Consider the following 17,600-nt stretch of genomic DNA (forward strand, 5'->3'; position numbering starts at 1 on the left):
AAAGGGTTAACTTATGAGGAGCATTTGATGACTTTGGGCCTACACTCGCCGGAGTTCAGAAGAGTGAGGGGGGATCCCATTGAAATCTACCGAATATTGAAAGGCCTCAAAAGAGTAGACATGGAGAGGATGTATCCTACAGTGGGGGCATCTAGGACCAGAGGGCACAGCCTCAGAATAGAGGGATGTCCATTTAGAACACAGATGAGAAGGAATGATTTTAGCCAGAGGGTGATGAATCTGTAGAATTCATTACCACAGATGCCTGTGGAGGCCAAGTCGTTGGGTAGATTTAAAGTGGAGATTGATAGCTTCTTGATTAGTCAGGGTGTCAAAGGTTACAGGGAGAAGGCAGGAGAATGGGGTTGAGAGGGATAATAAATCAGCCATGATGGAATGGTGGAACAGACAAGATGGGCTGAATAGTCTAATTGTGCTCCTGCACCTTATGATCATATGGTCTAAACTTGACTTTGACTTTGGCATTGAAAGTTGGCTTCCTCAACCCCCGTAACTTCCCTCACTCCAAGCTTCAACCTCAGCTGCCCCGTCCTCTGTTCAGATCCCATCTGCACCAGACCCTTACCCCTCCTCAGCTCCTTCATTCCCAGCTCCAGTTGGTGTTTCTGTGTCGCGAGGTACACCGCGTCTGTAATCGCCTCCCGCAGCAGACGCCAGTAACGCTCTTCCAACGTGCTCTGCTGCCGCCGAGACACCTCTTCAAACTCGTGCAGGACCTGGGAGGTGGAGAGAAGAATGGGTCCTTTTATAAACCTGTTATTAAATACCTCGTGTTTTGTTCTCCGGACAAGTTACGTTATCTGGTCACACTCAGGTTGGAGGAGCAACACCTCATTTTCCATCTGGGTCGCCTCCAACCTGGTGCCATTGCCATGAACGTCAATCTCTCCAACGTCTGGATACAGGAGGATGGGGTTGAGAGTGGAAGTGGATCAGCCATGATGGGATGGCAGAGGAGACTTGAAGCCCGAGTGGCCTCATTAGAAGATCAGACTACAAGACAGAGGAGCAGCATGAGGGCCATGTCTGCATAGCAACCGAGGCCACGCAGTCACTCGTCTGCTCCACCATTCCATCATGGCTGATTTATCTTCCCTCTCAACCCCATTTTTCAGTCTTCTCCCCGTAATCTTTGATGGCATTACTAATCAAGAACCTATCAACCTCTGCTTTAAATAAACCCAATGATTTGGCCTATGGCAATGAATTCCACAGATTCACCACTCTCTGGCTAAAGAAATTCCTCCTCATCTCCATTCTAAAGGGACATTTCTCTATTCTGAGTCTGGTCCCAGACTCCCCCATGATTGGAAACATACTCTCCACATTCACTCTATCTAGGCCTTTCAATATTCGATAGGTTTCCATGAGATCCCACCCTCATCCTTCTAAACTCCAGCATATACAGGCCCAGAGCCGTCAAACGCTCCTCGTATGTTAACCCTTTCATTCTTGTGAATTCTGCCCCTGTCTTATGGCCGTGCTTTCAGGGCAGCCTGCTAGGCTGTGTTCCTCCTTCTCACACTGACCTGCAAAGCCTGCAGTTTGTGCTCCCTCAGTTCCGCTCTGTACTTCCGATGCATTGCCTGCAGGTCGTTCTCTGCCTCCTGCTTCTCCTTCCTCAGAGCCACCAGCTGTAGAACCAGCACATCCCGCTCCCTCCTCAGCCTTGCAGCCTCCTCCACCGTCTCTGCCATGGTTCCACTTACGCCGGCCTGCTGAAATAGACCATTGGCCAGCTTTACACGGGGATTCGAGCTCAAGTTTATTGTCATTCAGCTGTATGTTTATTGCCAAAGGAGACAGCAGGACCAAGAACAACAGAGTACATACAGCAGGACTCATAAGTGATATTATCACACACATAAAGTGATATTACTACAAATAAATTAATAAACAATAAGGTGCACTTACAACACAAGTTAAAAAGTAAACAGTATAATCCTACTGGCACTTCATACACGATGAGACCTGGATGGTGGCAGGGAGTCCATTAGCCTTTTGGTCTGAGGGAAGAAGCTGCTTCCCATCCTAACAGTTCTTGTCCTAATGCTACGGTACCTCCTACCTGATGGTAGGGGGTCAAAGAGAGATGGCAGGGATCATTGACAATGATAAAGGCTCTGTGTACCCAGCACTCCTGATAAGCTATCTCAGATGGGTGGAAGAGAGACCCTGATGATCCTCTCAGCAATCCTTTGTAAGGACTTACAGTCAGATTAGATTATGAGGACACTCAGTCCTCGTTTATTGTCATTTAGAAATGCATGCATTAAGAAATGATATAATGTTCCTCCAGAGTGATATCACAAAAAAAACAGGACAAACCAAAGACTAACACTGACAAGACCACATAATTATAACATATAGTTACAGCAGTGCAAAGCAATACCATAATTTGATAAAGAGCAGACCATGGGCACGGTAAAAAAAAGTCTCAAAGTTCCGATCGACTCCCGATAGTCCAGATAGCAGGCAGCAAAAGGGAGAAATTCTCCCTGCCATAAACTTCCAGGCGCTGACAACTGCCGATGCATTGGAAGCACCCGACCACAGCCAACTCCACACGAAAACTTCGAGCCCCTGACCAGACCCTCCGACACTGAGCACTGAGCACCATCCTCTGCCAAGCACTTTGACCCCGCCCCGGCCGCCGAGCAACAAGCAAAGCTGAGGACTCGGGGCCTTCTCCTCCGGAGATTCTGGACCACTCAGTAGCAGCGGCAGCAAAGAAGGCATTTCAGAAGTTTCTCCAGATGTTCCTCCGTGTTCTCACGTCTGTCTCCATCAAATCAGGATTGTGCACAGCACCCTAATTGACAAATTACAGATATCATTCACTAGAGTGGCCGCTGTGCGCCATCTTCTCCTCCTTCTAATGTCAGATGCCTGAGAATTTTCATATGCATTGGGTCAGGACACCCTTGATGGTGTTCTTATAAACTGGAAAGATAAAATAAAGCATAAAACTCCATCCAGCATTTCAAGTTCAAGTTTAATGGTCATTCAGCCATACACATGAATAAAACCAAACGGGCCAGTATTCCTCAGGGACCAGGGTGCAGATCACACAGTACCAACAGTCACAAAGCACATATACCACATATAATTACAATTAAAGAAAAACAGACAGTCACAAAAGAAAATCTCACCCAAGCCCCTGAGTGTCATGGTCTGTACATTGATGGTGCATGGGATGTTGTCCTGGAGCCAGGTTTCTGCAAGGACAAGCCTGCAGCAGTTCCTCATCACGCACCAGTGCAGCCACAGACTAATGCAAACCAGCTTGTCTGCCACGGAGCAGCACCGATGGGAGGGATCAGCACAGACTCCTGCGTGTCTGAGGCACCTTTGCTCTCCCCCACACTGCCTCTGGCATCTTCTCCCCTGGCTGGCGGCAACAGGCGATCCCGCAGCACGGGGGCCTACTCTATGCAATGACCAAGGCCACACAGCCCCCCCACTTTCAGTCTTGCCAATGAACCAGCCAACCGGACCTGAAGTACTCTACATTACTGATATCCATCAGGGACTGTCGTTCGGTAACAACCACCCAACTCACCCCCCAACCCCACCAACCCCACTACACCTCCATCAACGTTGCGTCATGTTTGCAGAGTGGACCATTCACACCAGCCCAGGCTTCCCGAAATGCTTCTTCAGGAGGGCAGGGCGGCAGGTGAAGGGGAATACGTTTAGAGGCAACACGTTAGCACAGCAGCTAGCTCAGCACTTCACAGTGCCGGTGATCATCGATCGGGATTCAATTCCCACTGTTTGTACATTATTCACCTGACTGCTTGCTGCGGTTTCCTCCCACAGTCGAAGGATGCGCGGGTTAGGGTCAGTGAGTCGTGGGCGTGCTATGCTGGCGCTGGAAGCTCGGTGACACTTGTGGGCTGCCCCCAGTACCTCCTCGGGGTGTGTTGGTTGTTGATGAAAAAAGCCCCAATCAAGTTGACAGGGTGGTTAAAGAGGCGTTTGGTGTGTCGGCCTTCATTAGACAGGGGTTGAGTTCAAGAGCTGTGAAGTAACGTTTCAGTTCGTTAAACTACACTTGGAATATTGTGTCACCTCATCATAAGAAGAATGTGGAAGCTTTAGAAGGTGCAGAGGAGGTTTACTAGAATGATGCCTGGATTAGAAAGCATGTCTTATGAGGATAGGTTGAGTGAACAAGGGCTTTTCTCTTTGGAGAGAAGGAGGATGAGAGATGACATGATAGAGGTGTACAAGATGATAAGAGGCATAGATAAAGCAGACAGCCATATACCCCAGATGATAAGAGGCATAGATAAAGCAGACAGCCAGAGGCTTTTTCACGGGGTGGAAATGGCTAATACAAGGGGGCATAATTTTAAGGTGATTGGAGCAAAGCATGTCAGAGTTTTTTACAGAGGGAGTGGTGGGTGTGTGGAACACACTGCCAGGGGTGGTGGTAGAGGCAGATACATTAGGGGCACTCCAGATACTGTTAGATAGGCACATGGATGAAAGAGAGATGGAGAGCCAGGTAAGATAGGGTTAGATTGATCTTAGAGCAGGTTAAAGAGTTGGCATGATGTTCTGTACTGTGCTGTAATGTCTGATCATCTATCCAGTCTCTCCTTATAACTCAAGCCCTCCAGTACCAGTAACATCCTCATGAACATTTTCTGCACCTGTTTCAGTGTGGTGCCATCCTTCCTACGGCATGGTGGCCAGAATAGCACACGTTACCAAGTGTGGTCTCACCAATGTCTCATCTTCTGTGATAGCCTTTGTGGAGTGAATCATTAAACTGAGGAGACACCTACCTGTCGGAGTGCCAGCTCCTGCTCCATCCTCAGCAGCTCCTGTTGTAGCAGGGCAGCATTATCTTCAGCCAGTCTTGTCCGCCTCTCCTGCGCCTCAGTATAGAGTCGGTCAAGGTCAGATTGCAATGGTACAGTGTCCTTGTGTGTGTCATAGATAAAATCAAAGCATGAGGTAAGGATGAATGTGGAATACAGAACAGTACAGACCCCTCCCTCCTACATCGTCCTCCATGTATCTATCATCCATGTGCCTATCTAAGTGTCTCTCAGATGTCCCGAATGTATCTGCCTCTACCACCAGCCCCAACCCTCTGTGTAAAATCCAGGACAAACATCTCCAATCTGACAGCATGAACAACAGTTTCTTCATTTTCTAATAATTACTCCCCTTCCCCCTTCTATCTTTTTCTCCATTCCCCATTCTGGTTTCCTTCTCACCACTCCTCTTCTCCCCACCTGCCCGCCACCTCCCTCTGGTGCCCCTTCTTCCCTTTCTCCCTTGGTCCACTCTCCTCTCCTATCAGATTCCTTCTGTTCAGCCCTTTACCTCTTCCACCTATCACCTCCCAGTGTCTCACTTCATCCCCCTCCTCCACGCACCTTCCCCCTCACCTGGTCTCACCTATCACCTCCCAGTGTCTCACTTCATCCCCCTCCCCACCCACCCACCCACCTTCCCCTTCACCTGGTCTCACCTATCACCTCCCAGTGTCTCACTTCATCCCCCTCCCCCACACACCCACCTTCCCCCTCACCTGGTCTCACCTATCACCTCCCAGTGTCTCACTTCATCCCCATCCCCCACCCACCCACCTTCCCCCTCAACTGGTCTCACCTATCACCTCCTAGTGTCTCACTTCATCCCCCCTCCCCACCCACCCACCTTCCCCTTCACCTGGTCTCACCTATCACCTCCCAGTGTCTCACTTCATCCCTCTCCCCCACCCATCTACCTTTCCCCTCACCTGGTCTCACCTATCACCTCCCAGTGGCTCACTTCATCCCCCCTCCCCACCCACCCACCTTCCCCCTCACCTGGTCTCACCTATCACCTCCCAGTGTCTCACTTCATCCCCCTCCCCACCCACCCACCCACCTTCCCCTTCACCTGGTCTCACCTATCACCTCCCAGTGTCTCACTTCATCCCCCTCCCCCACACACCCACCTTCCCCCTCACCTGGTCTCACCTATCACCTCCCAGTGTCTCACTTCATCCCCATCCCCCACACACCCACCTTCCCCCTCAACTGGTCTCACCTATCACCTCCTAGTGTCTCACTTCATCCCCCCTCCCCACCCACCCACCTTCCCCTTCACCTGGTCTCACCTATCACCTCCCAGTGTCTCACTTCATCCCTCTCCCCCACCCATCTACCTTTCCCCCCACCTGGTCTCACCTATCACCTCCCAGTGGCTCACTTCATCCCCCCTCCCCACCCACCCACCTTCCCCCTCACCTGGTCTCACCTATCACCTCCCAGTGTCTCACTTCATCCCCCTCCCCCACCCACCCACCTTCCCCCTCACCTGGTCTCACCTATCACCTCCCAGTGTCTTACTTCATCCTCCCTCCCCCCCACCCACCTTCCCCCTCACCTGGTCTCACCTATCACCTCCCAGTGTCTCACTTCATCCCCCTCCCCCATCCACCCACCTTCCCCCTCACCGGGTCTCACCTGTCCACTCCCAGCTTGTACTCCTTGCTCTCCCCGCACCTTCTCAGTCTGGCTTCTTCCCCCTTTCCCAGTCCTGATGAAAAGTCTCAGCCCAACACATGCTGCCGGAGCTGCTGATATGGGTTTGAGGCAATGGGTGTGCCTCGATGTACAATTGACAGATGAAGCTGATCTTTCTCTTTCTTTCCACACCAGCTCAAAAGCAAACCAAGCAAGCATGCAAATTATGTCTCCGAGTCAACTGCCCCCAGAGCACAGACAGAATGATTGTTGATGGTGAGTGACGCACACCTGGCTGAGTCCGGCCACGCTCTCCAGAGGCTCCAGTTCCTCCCTGACATGCTCAAAGTGCTCTGTCTCCACCTGCAGCCTCTCCCTTAACTGCTGCACGTTGCTGAGAAGGGCTGTCTTCTCATCCGCACTCCTGCTCCCGGCTTTCCCCACGCAGTTAATGGGAAGAATGAAAACAAACGGAATGACTTCAGAATCAGATTTAATATCACTGGCAAATGCTGTGTTGCTTTGCAGCAGCAGTACATTGCAGTACAGAATATTTATTTTTAAAACCTATAAATTATACATATATATCTACAAATATATCGTCGGCGTCGTGGCTATCCCTCGAGGTTGAGGATGATGGTCTTCGTTCTGAAGAAGTGGCCCACAGAGCGAAGACGCCTGTGCGTGTATTTGTTTAACGTGTACTTGATGTTGCACTCCAAGAAGCACACGATAATTCACAAATCAACCAACTGATTCCAGTGGCATGGAAACCATGACAATTGGAGCTGATGGATTGGTCGCAGCCTTCATCCGTCTTCACAGCCGTTGAGTTAAGAGTAACTTTGTCCGCCTGTTCCACCATTGAGGTCTTGGCTGGATTGTCCTTTGTCAGGGACCTCACCCTCGACCTTACCGCCATGGGCGACCCTTCCAGGAGCATAGCTCCAGACGGCATTGCTCTCGGGATCTCAGGACCACACAAGCTTCTCCACCGCGACAAGGTGACAATGCACGGAGAAGCACAGATATATTGCGGAGGGGAAGAAGCTATTCCTGAATCATTGAGTGTGTGTCTTCAGGCTCCTGTACCTCCTCCCTAATGGTAGCGATGAGAAGAGGACATGTCCTGGGTGATGGGGGGACCTCCATGATGGAGCATCACCTCTTGTCCTCATTGCTGGGGAGACTAGTGCCTGTGATGGAGCTGGACGAGTTCACAACTTTCTGCAGCTTTTTCCAAAACTTTCTGAAGTGGGTCTTCTATACCAGATGGTAATGCAACCAGTTTGAATGCTCTCCACTATCCATTGCAAGAGTCTTTGGTGACATAGTATCCACCTGAACTGCACTTTGTGTATTTAGTATTTCAATAATATTTGAGTAATCACACATATATATGTTGATTATGCATTCTTATGCATTTTAATGATTAATTACAGGTTATATGTAAAAATACATGAATTGCATATGTCATCACCCTAAGATGTGATATGCACATGCCTCACTTAAGTAAACTCATAGTTTGACCTGCATCCCTGGACTCCCATATCTTTGAATTAGTTTGAAGTTTTGAAGTTACAAGACATAACAGTAACATTTAATTCTGCATACACACACAAAATGCTGGAGGCACTTAGCAGGTCAGGCAGTGTAGAAGAATAAAGAGTCGACGTTGATGAAGACCCTGATGAAGTGTCTCGGCCTGAAACGTTGACTCTTAATTCCTCTCCATAGGTGCTGCCTGATCTGCTGAGTTCCTCCAGCATTTTGTGTGTGTTGCTCTGGACTTCCAGCGTCTGTGGAGTCTATTGTGTTTAGTACTTTATTCTCCATTCTGTTATTGCCTTTCCTTGTACTGTCCAATGAATTGATCTCTATGAACATTATGTAAGACAAACTCTTGGTACATGTGACAATAATAGACCAGTTCCAAAGACTAATTCCCTAGTATGACATAAACAGGTCTCTGGTCCCTTGGTATAATAAAATGGATTCTTAACCTCACAGTCTCCCTCATTATGACCTTGCACCTTATTGTCTGCCTGCTCTGCACTTTCTCTGTAACTGTGACACTTTATTCCGCATTCTGTTATTGTTTTCCCTTGTTCTACCTCAATGCACCGGGAGGGGGGGAGAAGATGGCGGTGTGACGGCGGCGCGTATGGCCACTTCGGTGAATGATATCTGTAATCTGTCAAGTAGGGGATTTGATGGAGACAGACATGAGAGCAAGGAGGAACATCTGGAAAACTTCTGAAATGCCCGCTTTGCTGCCACTGCTACTGTGGGGTAACCGGAATCTCTGGAGCTGAAGGCCCCGAAATCCTTGGCTTTGTGTGTTTCAGCGGCTGGGGAGAGGTCAAAGGTGCTCGGCAGAGGATGGCGCTCAGGAGGGTGTATCGGAGAGGCTGGTCGGAAGCTCGGAGTTTTCGGACAGATGGACTCTGTGTCGGCTGCGGTCAGCTGCTTCCAAGGTATCGGCAAGTTGACAGTGCCTGGAGGTTTATGGCAGGGAGTTTCTCCTTTTTGCCACCTGCTATCAGGGATTCGGGAGTCGATTGACTCGAGACTTTGAGACTTTTTTTTTACCGTGCCCATGGTCTGTTCTTTATCAAATTATGGTATTGCTTTGCACTGCTGTAACTGTATGTTATAATTATGTGGTTCTGTCAGTGTTAGTCTTTGGTTTTCTGTGATATCACTCTGGAGAAACGTTGTATCATTTCTTAATGCATGTATACATTTCTAAATGACAATAAAAAAGGACTGAGTGTTCTCATAATCTAATCTAATCTAATGATCTAATCTGGATGAATAGTATGCAAGACAAGTTTTTCATTGTATCTCGGTACGTGTGCCAATAATAAACCAATTCCAATTCCAGAAGTGAGCGGCGGAAGAGCTGGAGGGATGTTGATGGGTTATCAGTCTGGTTAACAGGGAAATAAGTGAAGGAGATGAAATACTCAGCAGGTCAGGCAGCTTCTGCGGTGAGAGAGAGAGACAGAAACAGAGAGTTAAAGTTTCAGGATGAAATCATCTGGGGAAAGGGAGTTGACATTATTGGAAAGGTGAGGAAGAAAAGAACAAAGGAATATCTGAGGCCAGAATTCTACAGGGTTAAGTTGGAGATGTTAATGTTTACGTACAGAGAGTAGTGAGTCTGGGTACCAGCCTACTCACTATCAAGGGCATATATTCAGAAAGGTGCTGGAAAAGGGCCAGTAACGTCATGAAGGATCCCACTCACCCTGCTCATGGACTGTTTGTTCCACTCCCATCAGGGAGGAGCCTGCATAGCATCCACACCAGGACCAACAGACTGAAAAACAGTGACTTTCCCCAAGCAGTAAGACTGATTAACACCTCCACCCACTAACCCACTCCTCCACACCCCCAACCACCACTACTTTATCATTTCCTGTTAGTCACCTTACGTACAGACACTCCTGTGCCTAGTGTCACTTTATGGACATACAATCAATCTATGTATATAAGCTGTCTCATGTACTTATATTTATTATACTTTTAATTTTTTTTCTTATTGTGTTTTTTTAAGCTGCATTAGATCCGGAGTAACATTCTCCTTTACACATGTGTACTGGAAATTCCTGAACTTTAAGAGTGCTGCCAGGGGTGGTGGTGGAAGAGGATATAATGGAGGCACTTAAGAGGCTCGTGCATGCACAGAGAATGGGGGGAATATGGACATTGTGGAGGCAGAAAGGATTAGTTTATTCAGACATTTATTAAGTTCAGCAGAGGATTGTGTGCCAAAGGACCTGTTCCTGTACTGTATCGTTGGAAGTTTGATGATCAGGTGGGACTGAAGTGGGGATTTGGAGTGGGAGGAGCAGCTGGTTTGAACGAGGATCAACCTTATTCCCCACGTACACTCTGTGGCCACTTTACCAGGTACCAACTGTGCAAGGTGGTTGCAGAGTGTATGTTTGTGGTCTTGGTGAGGCTCAGTCACAGCCAGTGGGATGAGTTACAGGGCAATAGAGGCATAGTGCAGTTAAAACAGAAAGCAACAAATACTGCACTGAAAGTGTGATACTTAAATGCACGCAGCATAAGAGGTAAAATGGATGATCTTGAAATTCAGCTACAGATTGGCAAATATGACGTTGTGGCTATCTCTGAAACTTGGCTAAAGGATGGCTGCCATTGGGAGCTGAACGTCCAAGGATATATGATGTATTGGAAAGATAGATTAGTAGGCAGAGTGGGTGGTGTGGCCCTGTGTATAAGAAATAATATTAAATCATTAGAAAGGGCTGACATAGCATTGAAGGTGTACAGTCTCAATGGGTTGAGTTAAGAAATGGCAAGGGTAAAAGGACCCTAATAGCCTCCAAACAGCAGCCAGGATGAGGATTACAAATTACAGGAGGAGATAGAGAAGGCGTGTCAGAAGGGCAATGTTATGATAATCATTGAGGATTTTAACATGAAAGTGGATTGGGAAAACCAGGCCAGTACTGGACCTCAACAGAGAGAATTTGTAGAATGTCTAAGGGATGACTTTTTTAGAACAGCTTGTTGTTGAGCCCACTAGTGGGGTCGGCTGTGCTGGATTGGGTGTTGTGCAATGATCCAGAGGTGATAAGAGAGCTTAAGGCTAAGGAACCCTTGGGAAAAAGTGATCACAATATGATCCAGTTCACTTTGAAATTTGAGAAGGAGAAACTAAATTCCAATGTGTCGGTTCCAAGGGGAGTAAGGGGCGACCGTGGATGACAAGGGAAGTCAAGGACAGTATGAAAATAAAAGAGAGGAAGTATAACATCACAAGGATGAGTGGGAAGCCAGAGGATTGGGAGACTTTTAAGGAGCGACAGAAGATAACTAAAAAGGCAATACGGGGGGAAGAGATGAGGTACGAAGGTAAGCTAGCCAAAAATATAAAGGAGGATAGTAAAAGCTTCTTTAGGTATGTGAAGAGGAAAAAATTAGTTAAGACCAAAGTTGGGCCCTTGAAGACAGAAACGGGTGAAATTATTATGGGGAACAAGGAAATGGCAGACGAGCTGAACAGGTACTTTGGATCTGTCTTCACTAGGGAAGACACAAACAATCTCCCAGATGTAATAGTGGCCAGAGGACCTGGGGTAACAGGAACTGAAGGAAATTCGCATCAGGCACAAAGTGGTGTTGGGCAAACTGATGGGACTGAAGGTTGATAAATCCCCAGGGCCTGATGTCTGCATCCCAGGGTACTTAAGGAGGTGGCTCTAGAAATCGTGGATGCATTGGTAATCATTTTCCAATGTTCTATAGATTCAGGATCTGTTCCTGCAGATTGGAGGGTAGCTAATGTTATCCCACTTTTTAAGAAAGGAGGGAGAGAGAAAACAGGCAATTATAGACCAGTTAGTCTGATATCAGTGGTTGGGAAGATGCTGGAATCAATTATAAAAGATGTAATAGCAACATATTTGGATAGCAGTGGCAGGATAGGTCCAAGTCAGCATGGATTTACGAAGGGGAAATAATGCTTGACTAATCTTCTGGAATTTTTTGAGAATGTAACTATGAAAATGGACATGGGAAAGCCAGTGGATGTAATGTACCTGGACTTTCAAAAAGCCTTTGATAAAGTCCCACATAGGAGGTTAGTGTGCAAAATTAGAGCAAATGGTATTGGGGGTAGGGTACTGACATGGATAGAAAATTGGTTGGCAGACAGGAAACAAAGAGTAGGGATTAATGGGTCCTTTTCAGAATGGCAGGCAGTGACTAGTGGGGTACTTAATGATTTAGATGAAGGGATTAAAAGTAACATTAGCAAATTTGCAGATGACACAAAGTTGGGTGGCAGTGTGAAATGTGAGGAGGATGTTATGAGAATGCAGGGTGACTTGGACAGGTTGGGTGAGTGGGCAGATACATGGCAGATGCAGTTTAATGTGGATAAATGTGAGGTTATCCACTTTGGTAGCAAGAACAGGAAGGCAGATTACTATCTGAATGGTGTCAAGTTAGGAAGAGGGGAAGTACGATGAGATCTGGGTGTCCTTGAAAGTAAGCATGCAGGTACAGCAGGCAGTGAAAAAAGCTAATGGCATGCTGGCCTTCATAACAAGGGGAATTGAGTATAGGAGCAAAGAGGTCCTTCTGCAGTTGTACAGGGCCCTGGCGAGACCACACCTGGAATATTGTTTACAGTTTTGGTCTCCAGATTTGAGGAAGGGCATTCTAGCTATTGAGGGAGTACAGCGTAGGTTCACTGGGTTAATTCCCGGGATGGCAGGACTGTCATATGTTGAAAGATTGGAGCGACTGGGGTTGTAAACACTGGAATTTAGAAGGATGAGAGGGGATCTGATTGAAATATATAAGATTATTAAGGGTTTGGACACGCTAGAGGCAGGAAACATGCTCCCAATGTTGGGAGAGTCCAGAACCAGAGGCCACAGTTTAAGAATAAGGGGTAGACAATTTAGAACGGAGAGGAGGAAAAACTTTTTCACACAGAGGGTTGTGGTTCTGTGGAATGCTCTGCCTCAGAAGGCAGTGGAGGCCAATTCTCCGGATTCTTTCAAAAGAGAGTTAGATAGAGCTCTTAAAGATAGTGGAGTGAAGAGATATGTGGAGAAGGCAGGAAAAGGGTACTGATTGTGGATGATCAGCCATGATCACAGTAAATGGTGGTACTGGCTCAAAGGGCTAAATGGCCTACTCCTGCACCTATTGTCTATTGTCTATTGTCTACTTCAGTGGAATAAAGGAAATTACAATGGCATGAGAGGGGAACTGGCCAGGGTTTACTGGAAAGAGACACTAGCAGGAAGGACGACAGAGCAGCAATGGCTGGAGTTTCTGCAAAAAATGAGGGAAGTGCAAGACAGATATACTGTATTCCAAATAAGAAGAAATTTTCAAAGGGAAGAAGGACACTACCGTGGCTGACAAGTGAAGTCAGAGCCAAAGTAAAAGCAAAAGAGAGAGCACACAAGGAGGCCAGAGCTAGTGGGAAGATAGAAGATTGGGAAGCTTTTAAAAACTTGCAGAAGGAAACTAAGGAGGTCATTTGGAAGGAAAAGATGAATTATGAGAGGAAGCTGGTGACTAATATCAAAGAAGATACTAAAAGCTTTTTTAAGATTAAATATATAAAGGGTAAAAGAGAGTTGAGGGTAGATATAGGACCAATAGAAAATGATGCTGGAGATATTGTAATAGAAACATAGAAAGCCTACAGCACAATACAGTCCCTTTGGCCCATAGAGTTGTGCCGAACATGTCCCTACCTTAGAAATTAACAGGCTTACCTATAGCCCTCTATTTTACTAAGCTCCATGTATCTATCTCAAAGTCTCTTAAAAGACCCTATTGTATCCACCTCCACCACTGTTGCTGGCAGCCCATTCCACGCACTCACCACTTTCTGAGTGAAAAACTTACCCCTGACATCTCCTCTGTACCTACTCCCCAGCACATTAAACCTGTGTCCTCCTGTGGCAACCATTTCAGCCCTGGGAAAAAGCCTCTGACTATCCACATGATCAATGCCTCTCATCATCTTATACACCTCTATCAGGTCACCTCTCAACCTCCGTCGCTCCGAGGAGAAAAGGCCGAGTTCACTCAACCTGTTTTCATAAGGCATGCTCCCCAATCCAGGCAACATCCTTGTAAATCTCCTTTGCACCCTTTCTATGGCTTCCACATCCTTCCTGTAGTGAGGCGACCAGAACTGAGCACAGTACTCCAAGTGAGGTCTGACCAGGGTCCTAGATAGTTGCAACATTGCCTTTCGGCTCCTAAATTCAATTGCATAATTGATGAAGGCCAATACACCGTACGCCTTCTTAACCACAGAGTCAACCTGCACAGCTGCTTTGAGTGTCCTATGGACTCGGACCCCAAGATCCCTCTGATCCTCCACACTGCCAAGAGTCTTACCATTAATACTATATTCTGCCATCATATTTGACCTACCAAAATGAACCACTTCACACTTACCTGGGTTGAACTCCATCTGCCACTTCTCAGCCCAGTTTTGCATCCTATCAATGTCCCGCTGTCACCTCTGACAGCCCTCCACACTATCCACAACACCTCCAACCTTTGTGTCATCAGCAAACTTACTAACCCATCCCTTCACTTCCTCATCCAGGCCATTTATAAAAATCACTAAGAGTAAGGGTCCCAGAACAGATCCCTGAGGCACTCCACTGGTGACTGACCTCCATGCAGAATATGACCCATCTACAACCACTCTTTGCCTTCTGTGGGCAAGCCAGTTCTGGATCCACAAAGCAATGTCCCCCTTGGATCCCATGCCTCCTTTCTTTCTCAATAAGCCTTGTATGGAGTATCTTATCAAATGCCTTGCTGAAATCCATATACACTACATCTACTGCTCTACCTTCATCAATGTGTTTAGTCACATCCTCAAAAAATTCAATCAGGATCGTAAGGCACGACCTGTCCTTGACAAAGCCATGCTGACTATTCCTAATCATATTATACCTCTCCAAATGTTCATAAATCCTGCCTCTCAGGATCTTCTCCATCAACTTACCAACCTCTGAGGTAAGACTCACTGGTCTATAATTTCCTGGGCTATCTCTACTCCCTTTCTTGAATAAAGGAACAACATCCTCAACCCTCCAATCCTGCAGAACCTCTCCCGTCCCCATTGATGATGCAAAGATCATCACCAAAGGCTCAGCAATCTCCTCCCTCACCTCCCACAGAAGCCTGGGGTACATCTCATCCAGTCCTGGCGACTTATCCAACTTGATGCTTTTCAAAATCTCCAGCACATCCTCTTTCTTAATATCTACATGCTCAAGCTTTTTAGTCTGCTGTAAGTCATTACAATCACCAAGATCCCTTTCAGTAGAGAATACTGAAGTATTCATTAAGTACCTCTGCTATTTCCTCCGGTTCCATACACACTTTCCCACTGTCACACTTGGTAGGTCCTGTTCTTTCACATCTTACCCTCTTGCTCTTCACATACTTGTAGAATTCCTTAGGGTTTTCCTTAATCCTGTCCGCCAAGGCCTTCTGATGGACCCTTCTGGCTCTCCTAATTTCTTTCTTAAGCTCCTTCCTATTAGCTTTATAATCTTCTAGATCTCTAACTTTACCTCGCTCTCTGAACTTTTTGTAAGCTTTTCTTTCCTTCTTGACTAGATTTATTACAGCCTTTGTACACCACAGTTCCTGTACCCTACCATAACTTCCCTGACTCATTGGAACGTACCTATGCAGGACTCCACACAAATATCCCCTGAATATTTGCCACATTTCTTCTGTACTTTTCCCTGATAACATCTGTTTCCAATTTAAGCCTCCAATTTCCTGTCTGATAGCCTCATAATTCCCCTTTCTCCAATTAAACGCTTTTCTAACTTGTCTGTTCCTATCTGTCTCCAATGCTATTGTAAAGGAGATAGAATTAAGATCACTATCTCCAAAATGCTCTCCCACTGAGAGATCTGACACCTGACCAGGTAATGAGAGATGCAGAGATAGCAGAGGAACTGAATGTGTATTTTCACGTTCTTCAGTATACCGGACATTCAAGTGTGTCAGGGAAGTGAAGTATGTGCAGTGAAAATTATGACTGAGAAGATGCTCAGGAAGCTTAATGGTCTGAAGGTGGATAAATCTCCTGGACCTGATGGAACGCACCCTCAGGTTTTGAAGGAAGTAGCTGGAGAGATTATAGAGGCATTAACGATGATCTTTCAAGGATCGATATATTCTGTATTGTACCGGATGACTGGAAAATTGCAAATGTTACTCCGCTATTTAAGAAGGGTGGGAGGCAGCAGAAAGGAAAATATAGACCTGTTAGCCCGGTATCCGTGGTTGGGAAGTTGTTGGAATCGATTGTTAAGGATGAGATTACAGAGTACCTGGAGGCACATGACAAGATAGGCCAAAGCCAGCATGGTTTCCTGAAAGGAAAATCCTCCCTGACTAACCTACTGCATTTTTTTGAGGAAATTACAAGCAGGGTAGACAAAGGAGATTCAGTGGACATGGTGTACTTGGATTTTCAGAAGGCCTTTGACAAGGTGCCGCACATGAGGCTGCTTAGCAAGATAAGAGTCTCTGGAGTTACAGGGGAGTTTCTAGCATGGGCGGAGCATTGGCTGGTTGGCAGGAAACAGAGAGTGGGAATAACGGGATCCTATTCTGGCTGGCTGCCAGTTACCAGTGGAGTTCCACAGAGGTCGGTATTGGGACTGCTGCTTTTTACAATGTATGTCAATGATTTGGACTATGGGATTAATGGATTTGCGGCTAAATTTGCCGATGATACAAAGGTAGGTGGAGGAGCGGTTAGTGTTGAGGAAACAGCCTGCAGAGAGATTTAGATAGTTTATGGGAATGGGTAAAGAAGTGGCAAATGAAATACAATGTTGGAAAGTGTATGGTCACGTACTTTGGGAAAAGAAATAAACGGGCAGACTATTTAGATGGGAGAGACTTCAAAATGCAGAGATGCAAATGGACTTGGGAGTCCTTGTGCAAGATACCCTAAAGGTTAACCTCCAGGTTGAGTCAGTTTTGAAGAAGGCGAATGCAATATTGGCATTCATTTCTAGAGGTATAGAATATAAGGGCAGGGATGTGATGTTGAGGCTCCATAAGGCACTTGTGAGACCACACTTGGAGTATTTTGTGCAGTTTTGGGGTCCTTATTTTAAAAAGGATATACTGACATTGGAGAGGGTTCAGAGAAGATTCATGAGAATGATTCCAGGAATGAAAGGGTTACCATATGAGGGAAGTCTGGCAGCTCTTGGGCTGTATTCCCTAGAGTTCAGGAGAATGAGGGAGGATCTCATTGAAACATTCCGAATGTTAAAAGGCCTGAACAGATTAGATATGGCAAAGTTATTTCCAATGGTAGGGGAGTCTAGGACAAGAGGGCACGACTTCAATATTGAAAGACGTCCATGTAGAACAGAGATGCAGAGAAATTACTTTAGTCAGAGGGTGGTAAATCTGTGGAATTTGTTGCCACGAGTGGCTGTGGAGGCCAAGTCATTGGGTGTATTTAAGGCAGAAATAGATAGATTCTTGATTAGCCAGGGCATCAAAGGGTATGGGGAGAAGGCAGGGGAGTGA

The 17,600-nt window shown here is 46.6% G+C and overlaps 1 protein-coding gene across 2 annotated transcripts in view; it reads right to left on the minus strand.

Moving 5' to 3' along the window:
* The window catches only part of golga6l9 (golgin A6 family like 9), a 75,027-nt gene that overhangs the window by 4,454 nt on the left and 52,973 nt on the right, over positions 1-17,600 (minus strand). For both annotated transcript variants that reach the window (XM_072264149.1, XM_072264150.1), the window contains 4 exons: positions 6,786-6,928; positions 4,818-4,955; positions 1,551-1,739; positions 587-737 (listed from right to left, as the gene is read on the minus strand). In XM_072264149.1, the coding sequence (XP_072120250.1) occupies positions 587-737; positions 1,551-1,739; positions 4,818-4,955; positions 6,786-6,928 (621 nt within the window). The remainder of the gene's footprint in view (positions 1-586; positions 738-1,550; positions 1,740-4,817; positions 4,956-6,785; positions 6,929-17,600) is intronic.

The sequence above is a fragment of the Mobula birostris genome, chromosome 7, assembly GCF_030028105.1.
Source record: "Mobula birostris isolate sMobBir1 chromosome 7, sMobBir1.hap1, whole genome shotgun sequence".
NCBI lineage: Eukaryota > Metazoa > Chordata > Chondrichthyes > Myliobatiformes > Myliobatidae > Mobula > Mobula birostris.